Source organism: Castor canadensis, chromosome 1 (genome assembly GCF_047511655.1).
Source record: "Castor canadensis chromosome 1, mCasCan1.hap1v2, whole genome shotgun sequence".
Classification (NCBI taxonomy): Eukaryota; Metazoa; Chordata; class Mammalia; order Rodentia; family Castoridae; genus Castor; species Castor canadensis.
In genome coordinates, this window is record NC_133386.1 from 149,156,704 (window position 1) to 149,165,149 (window position 8,446).

Sequence of the window (8,446 nt, forward strand, 5' to 3'; positions counted from 1 at the left end):
TGTGTGACTACCAGAGAAATACCTCTTTATTTATTTTGAGACAAGGTTTCCCTGTGTAGCCCAGGCTGGCTTCAGACTCACAAATCTTTTGCCTTAGCCTCCTAAGGGCTGGGATTATAGGCATGCACCATAACACCCATCTTGGAATATCCTTTTTTTTCTTTTATTCATATGTGCATACAATGTTTGGGTCATTTCTCCCCCCTTCCCCCTGCCCCCTCCCTTTCCCCCCTACTCCCCTCGCTACCAGGCAGATACTACTGTGCCCTTATCTCTGATTTTGTTGAAGAGAGAGTATAAGCAATAATAGGAGGGACCAAGGGTTTTTCTAGTTGAGATAAGGATAGCTATACAGGGAGTTGACTTGCATTGCTTTCCTGTACATGTGTGTTACCTTCTAAATTAATTCATCTAGAACTAACCTTTCCTTTAGTTCCTGGTACCCTTCTCCTATTGGCCTCTGTCGCTTTAAAGTATCTGCTTTAGTTTCTCTTTATTGAGGGCAACAAATGCTATCTAGTTTTTTGGGTGTTAGACAGAAATTTATTCAAGAGTTCTATAGAGATTTAAAGGGGCTAGCTAATTAGAAAACAATAAATGAAATATCTTATTCCTGAGTGACAAAAATTACATTATCACATATGTATTTCTCTGGCAAAATAATGGCTCAGTCAGTGAGTAAACACAGAGGGAACACACACACACACACACACACACACACACACACTCACTCACTCACTCACTCACTCACTCACTCACTCCAGAACTGGTTGATGTACACAGCCTTCTCAGTGTTACTTTTGACTATCCCAGTCTTTCTCCATAGTGGCAAATTGACATATTCCCGTCTGTTTTGCACGCCTTTACGTGCTTTCAAACTAGAGCCAATTTGTAGTCTCTCAGTATACAACTGTTGAGATGTTAGGCAGTATTACATTCTAGAATTGCTTCAATATGCCTGTAGTTTGTGTTGTAAATTTCATATTAAGTTCCATCTTTTCTGCTCCCATTACATATTTTTAAAACAGCTACACAGAAAATCAACTATAATAGGCACTCAATAAATACTTGCAAACTACTGCTGACAACATTAAATCTTTTTTTTTTTTTTTTTTTGGTGGGACTGGGTTTTGAACTCAGGGCTTCAAGTTTGTCCAGTAGGTACTTGCAAATCAGAAACTCTACCATTTGAGCCACACCTCCAGTCCCTGAAAACATTAAATTTTAATCAATACCTTTGGTTATCTGTTACACAGCCATGACATATGGGACATACTATACCAAGGGGGAAAGAAATGAAAAAAAGCAAGTCTTACACATCATTAAGTTCAGCTACTCTCCCAAGAAATTCTTCATAAGTTAAGGAGCCACTTTCTCGAACCAATGTGATGTGTTTTACTACTTTTTCTGGTAACTTGTTAATAACCAGCTGCGTCTGATCTGAAATTTGCTGTCCCATGATGAAATGATGTCTTTTAGAATCCAGAAAGTGTTGCTTCACATAGTTTCTGTCAAATACATATAAAAGTTACTTTTACATATAATATAAAAATAGGAATGTTTTTATATCCATCAAAAAATAAAGAAAAACCAGAAATATCTTAAAGGAGAATTTAATAGACTTATATGAATCTAAAGGAGAATTTGTTTAAATGACTATATTTTTAAATTAAAGATTTATATTTCTATTTTTTTTCAGAATCATATAGCTAAATGAGAAAGCAGTATTCACTTGTGATATTTGGAGGGTGGTAAACATCTTAACGCCTATAATTTTATCAAGACAAAAACCATTAAAACATACAAAGGCATTCAAGTGATTGCACTTAATAGGGAGCTTGTTTATTTTTCTAAGACCATTTCTTGACTGCTTACCACATGTCAGACTCCAAACAAAGTGCTTTCATATTTTACATCACTTATTTCTTACTATATCCTAAGAGGCAGATGTTACTAAAACCCTATTTTATGGATAAGGAAATGGATCTAAGTAACTTTATATATACAGTATGGGTGCAGGTGAACTTTGAACATCTGTTTTTCATATTCTAGTGCTCACATTCTTTTTTTTTTGTGGTGGGATATGGTTTGAACTTAAGGTTTTGCACTTGCAAAGCAGGCACACTACCACTTGAGCCACACTTTTAGTTCACTTTGTTCTGGTTACTTTTGGAGATAGGGTCTCAAGAATGAACTACTTACCCAGGCTGGCCTCCAACCTCGATCCTCTGGATCTCAGCCTCCTAAATAGCTAGGGTTACAAGCGTGAGCCACCAGCATCCAACTTAATGCTCACATTCTTAATCAATATGATATATATCAGTTGAAATTTTTGTTATTTTATTCATAAATGTGAAATTTATTTTTAATTTCAAAATACCTATGAATTGAACTGAGTTTTCATTTGAAAAATCCTATAAAATTTAAATGTTAAGATAATTTAACTACCTCACATTTTTTACTTAGGGAAAAAAGATCATTCTTTTTGCTCTTTTAATTCTTCTAGGTCTTTTTAACTTAGAATTTATGTAATTTACTTTCTAAATATGAATGTTTTTGGTTAAAAGGCAGAATCACTACTTTAATAGTTTACTATTGATAAAGATCAATAATTTATTGAGTGTTAAGAGGAAGAGTTTTTCCTAAGTGGGAGGTAGAGTAGGTGACCTCTAACCTAATATTTTATCAAAATGAAACTTAACCTTTCTCTAACTCTCCTGTACCAACTCAGTCAAAACGCAATAATATTCTAACCAACCAATCTGAAATTTTGAATTGCATCTGCACTACTTAATATAAAGAAAACCAAACTTTTGAACTATGGTCTCAGTATTTAATGTAACCTGATAACAATAATTTAGTCAGTGTACTAAAATTTCTCTCCCTCTACTTTCTCAGGGTCTCCAGTGGACCTAAGAATTAAACTCTCAGAGGAGACTAACAGGAGAAAACATACAAATTTTAATTGGTAATTTTTACATGTCTATGAAAGTCCTCACTAGAAAAATAAGACCCAAAGTAGTTAGGGCCAAAGCTTAGATATTAAGTTGGACCAAGAGTAGCAAACTGCGAAAATATGGAAAGACAAAGGGGTTGAAGCTAGAGTAGTGTATTAGTTACTTTTCTCATTGCTGTGACAAAACACGTGAAAGAAACAACCTAAGCAAGGAGGGATTTATCTTGATTCATGGCTTCAGAGGGTTCATTCCATAGTTGTTTGGCCTCATGTGCTTGGGCAGAACACTACAGTGGCAAGAAGGTGTGTGGTGGAACACTTACAGAATGACCTACAGGAAGTAGAGACAAGGGAATAAAGGAAGGGGCCAATAACATCCAAGAACATGCCCAACCTCCTATCTTTCACCACCTCCTAATATTGCCATCACATTATTAATCAATCAAGGGATGAATTCATTAGGTCAGAGCCTAATTGTCTCTGGAAACACCCTCTTAGACACAAACAGGTAAGCTTTACTATTCTCCTGGGTGTTTCTCAATCCCATCAAAGGACAATAAAAGTTATTTTATTTTTTTAATAAGGGAAAGGATTATTTTGGCTCATAGTTTCAGAGGTTTTAGTCTATGGTTACTTGGCTTGGTTGCTCTGGGCTCACAGGGTGAGCAGTACATATCACTGTGGGAGTATGGTGGAAGAGGCCTATTCAAAGAAAGTTTGCTTATACAGATTTCTCTTGGCCTCCATTGCCCATCTTTGGTGGTAAGAATGTCTTCCTTTCCCCTGGAAAGGATACCTTTCATGTGGGAGTTTTATCTCTTGCTTTCAGGAAGAAAAATGAAGGTTAGAATGCACCTCTTATATCTGCTACTTTTTTGGGGGGGTTACTGGGGTTTCAACTTAGGGCCTCATGCTTGCTAGGTAGGCACTTTACCACTTGAGCCACTCTGCCACCCCTCTGCTACTTTTAAAGTGCCTGTAACTTAAAATAATCCTTAAGTCAAAGTGGCATTTTTTGCTACCCTACTTTGCTCACCAAAGTCATATTTAAAAAGAAGTCTTAGCTGCTTATTTATTAAGTTAGGAAATGTTCCCCTGTTTTTTCTACATTGTCTTGATCTGGTGCTCTAACTCTGAATAACAGGGTTTGTAATGTGAGATAGCATATTAACTTGTTTTCCTGTAATTGCTCTTGGTATCTGAGAAACCTTATCACTGATTCCTTGGATCAAAATGCAACACTATTTAGGCACTACCCATGAAAACCTGGAACAGTGGTTCTCAACCTGATTCCGGAGGGAAGAGCTTGAATTTACGATTTTGAAAACAATAAAATACAGATAAATATTAACATCCACAACTAATGTGAAAACATGACTCTTATTTATATGTAATATAAAACCACAACCAAGAGTACATGTTCACAAAACCTATCTACTGAGGTCATCCTTTAGTCACCAACCACAGTTTTTTCTGTGTCCCACTTTGGTGACTGTCCATACTTCTGTCATAGCATGTATCATCAGTTAAATCACTTGTCCATCCTCCCCCACCCCATGAACTGTGTTCTTTCTTCTGGCAGATACATAGATACATAATGTTTTCTGAATGAATGCAGTAAACACTGTTGACAGTTTGGAGGTTTTAAAAAAATTATTCACTAGCATTCTTTTGACTCTTCTTAACTTATTCAGTCATCTTTAAGCACTAACGTGGAGAGAAGTAGAAATATATATATATATATATATCCATATATATATATTTTTCCACATATATATGGAAGTAAAAGCGTAAAATTGTAAAAACTTATCATTAGTTAATATAAATTGGGAAACATCCACTATTTGATATTAACAAAATAGCTCCCTCTAAATCATGGAACAGTAGTGCATAGGAACATAGTTTATAAACATTGGCATAAAATTCAGTAAAAGAGAGAAATCTGTAGTTAAGATTTTTCAAAGAACTAGTAGCTCTTAAACTACTATGCTGCCTATGACATAGTCCTTTTTAACAAGATAGGAATGTGCTTTCAGAAAATTTTTGAAGGATTTTCTAAATAAAGAACTATTATTTTTGAAACGCCTAAGAACATCAAGGATTCCAAAAATGCCACAGTCTCTAGTGGGTGGTACATGCAGTTGGTCACTCCTTTTTCTAACAAATGAGTTGATGTAGTTCAAATATTTCTCATACAAATACAATCACATTTCAGATAATTGACACCAATTCCCCCCCAAAACGAAACTCCCTGAACATTTAAAGCTTATTCCATTTATAAAAAATTAAAGCAAAATTGAGAAGCCTGAAAGTGCAACAAACTGACAGCAGTACTTAGAAAACCTCTCTGAAATCTGCTCTTTGTTGGATTTTATATTAACTTTAACTCCAGTAATAAACATTAAATGCTATAGCCAAATCCCCTAAGGACACTATTTGCTTATTGTCCATTGCTTTCTGTAAGTCAACATCTATAAGCAGGTACCAGCTGTTTTTCAAGACAGGAAATTAACACAGTTATAACAGATATATAGTGAAACAATTAGGCCTGTCAAAGTCACAATAATATTTGGAATGTTTATTCTGGGATCAAAGATCTTTCATATATAAAGGAAAACTACAAAAGAATAGAGTATGGAGAAATTAATGGATTTCTAATAGCACCAGTGTGTTTTCTAAATACACTTCATATTTAGAAATAATAGAACAGTATGAATTCTCTTTGGACCTTTTTTGCTTTTTCAGGAAGAGGGGGAAAGGGAAGCATGTAGATAAGAACCAAGAGGGATCAAATATAAAGGTCACTTACACAAAATGAAAAAAGTAACATTTTTGAAACATACAATCATTCTGGAGGAAAATATTTAAAAACTAAGCCAGGCAGAATGGAAGAAAAATCCTTATTATTTCTGAGTTTTGAATTCAGAAATCATCACTTCTCTGAGGGATGACTTCATTATACAGGGGACTAATTCAGGATCACTGCTTGGTGGCAGGGCAGCTCAGGCCCCAGGCAAAGTTCTGGATGGACAGAGCTCATTTTATAGCAAGAAGAATGGGCGGAGGGGGACAGAAACTATAAACTGTGTGATGAAGACGTAAGAATTACAAACAATTGGCAGTGTGGCTGCAGCTTTATAAATACGCCAGAGGAAAGAAAGAAAATAATGGGCACTGTGAAATAGGGCAGGGTCAGGATATCGAAGTACACTGCCATTTATTTAACCAGAAGGCAAGGGATAAAATTCAATAATAACAGTACATCCACGTTTTGTAGCACGAGACAAACAAATGGAAAAAAAATAATTTCCAAAGCTTACACAGGTTTCTTTCCCTAAAATTACTATTAGTAAGGAAATATTTTTTTTTCTCGGCCGGGCCTCAAGACAGCAGCGCGTTTGACAAGCAAAGGGATCTAGACACTTGGCGTTTCTGGGTCTACGCTCCAAGCCACCCCGGCGCGCGCTCTTCCGTGGCCGCCTGGGCCCCTCCTTGGGCGCACCTGCACTTTTAACCAACAGCTAAACCCGGTGGCCGAATGACTGCTCCGGCGGCAATATTCAAAAAACGGTTCTGGACTCCAGACGGAAAACCTGTCTCCAGCTTCCCCAGACCCCACCCCCAAAGCGGGGCCAGTCCCGTCCACCCTGGCCTCTGGTAACCGTGGACGGAAGTCCACGGAACGGCCTCCCAAGCCAGCATCGCGCCCGAAGCCTAGGCCCAGGGAGGGCGGCCGGACTGGGCCAAGCTCCCCTGAAAGCCGGCTCGGCAGTCGAGGACGGGCCGGTGTTTTGACTCCCCACTCGAGAGTGGTGGAGCAGCTAGGAAAGGACACGATGAAGGGACAGCACTGTGGAGCTCACCCCAGGTTCAAGGCATCGCGCACACAGCGGCAGCGACGCCGCCTCCTCCCGCGGCTCAAACCCGCAGGCGGCGGCAGCTCGGTGAGCGACCCGGTCGCACCTCAGTGACGTAAGGCCTCGGCCCCGGCGCGTTGCCTGGAGACGGCTAGCGCTCCGCCCCTATCTCGCGCCCCTCACTGGCTGACAACAGAAGCGCAAATGCTAGAAGTCAGCTGAGAGTGGAGAGGTGGCGACCGAGGCCAGGAGAGGTCTCGCCTGGCGGGCTGCTAGAGGCTGGACCTCCTTGCAGTGGCGCGGGATGACTTGGCCAACTGCCTCTCCTGGCGCCATCTCCAGAGCCCGCCATCTTTGCCATCTCCAACTGGTGACAAAGGCTGCACTGTGAGCTCTGGTTTGGTCAAGGTGTGAGGGAAGCAATGATCGAGGAGACTCCATTTTGGATGAGAGAGACACTTTGGAAGCAGACATGTAAAAGGGGCGTGGGAAGCAACAGTTTTCTCACAGAAATAACAAGTCTCTAACCAAAATAACAAAATACAGCTGCAAGATGTGGGTCCAAAGGTCAGGACGAGCTGACCAGACAGTCTAGAAATTTTCTGTTAGATAAGGACGGGGGACAGGCAAGCGGTCGGGTTCGGTGGGAAGTTGACTAAGCGCCAACCAATCACAAATGCAGTTTGAGGGTAGACTAGTTGGACCTAAGCCAGATAGTGCCCTGTATGTCATTCCTAGACTTCACCCACACTAGGGCCTTAGCCTTCCAAAGCCCCTCCCATCCTAGGGCGTCCTTTTGCTGTCCTTTCAATAAACTTTGCCCTTGCTTTACTCTTAACTTCTGGTCCGTTGTCTTCAGTCATGGACTATGCCAGGACACTAACTGGGGATCAACAATCCAATACCAAAGGGTTGGGTTCCCAGTGTTCCAAGCCAATGCCCCTCTGATTATAGCTACAACACAAAGGTCATTACACTTCTTTTTTTGAAATGGGACCACTTATGGTAACCTAGCTGGGTTGTTAAGCACCAAAGAGAATGTATGGAAAATGTTTAGCATGGGGTTCCAATGGTAAGCTTTAATAAATGGTAGTCACTACTATGAACACACGTCAGTGACATTACTGCTTTTCAGGATGTTTTAGTCAACAACTGCTGTCCATGAAGCATCTATGTGCTACAAATACTGCACTAAGGTAATGTTACAGGCACTACGCTTTAATTTTTTCACAGTTACACAGCTGTGACAGCAGAGCAAGGCTCTAAAGGTGTGGCTCATACTACCATCTCTATGCTTGTAAAAGGCACCAACTCCTCACTTGGGCTCATGAATTAACTAGAGACAGGAGAAAAACTTGGAATCCCAGTATCCATTTTGTACCTGTTGTCCTTTGCTCTGAGTCATTCTCTCCAGCAGCCACCTTGGAATCAAGGTAGAACAGGAACGATCAATAACATCTCTATGAGAAGGAACTGAAACTACCCCTAAGGAACAGATCTCTCCTCCAAATGAGGCCAATTTCTACAATGAGGAGGCTGCACTCTGGAGCAGGAGTAATCATATCTTGGGAACCAGATTGCTCCCTTCAAATGATGACAATGATAACTCCTCCAGAACTCTGGTAGAATAAGG

General features: G+C 39.7%; 1 protein-coding gene across 3 annotated transcripts in view; it reads right to left on the reverse strand.

Annotated features, from left to right (window-relative positions):
* Positions 1–6,974, reverse strand: part of Rnf141 (ring finger protein 141) — a 40,813-nt gene extending 33,839 nt beyond the window's left edge. For 2 of the 3 annotated variants that reach the window (XM_074041301.1, XM_074041308.1), the window contains exons 1-2: positions 6,820–6,974; positions 1,317–1,508 (exon numbers count right to left, since the gene is read on the reverse strand). In XM_074041301.1, coding sequence (XP_073897402.1) covers positions 1,317–1,459 — 143 coding nt within the window. In that variant the 5' untranslated portion in view covers positions 1,460–1,508; positions 6,820–6,974. The remainder of the gene's footprint in view (positions 1–1,316; positions 1,509–6,819) is intronic. The other variant, XM_074041295.1, reaches the window with a different exon arrangement.
* Between the last annotated feature and the right edge of the window lie 1,472 nt (positions 6,975–8,446).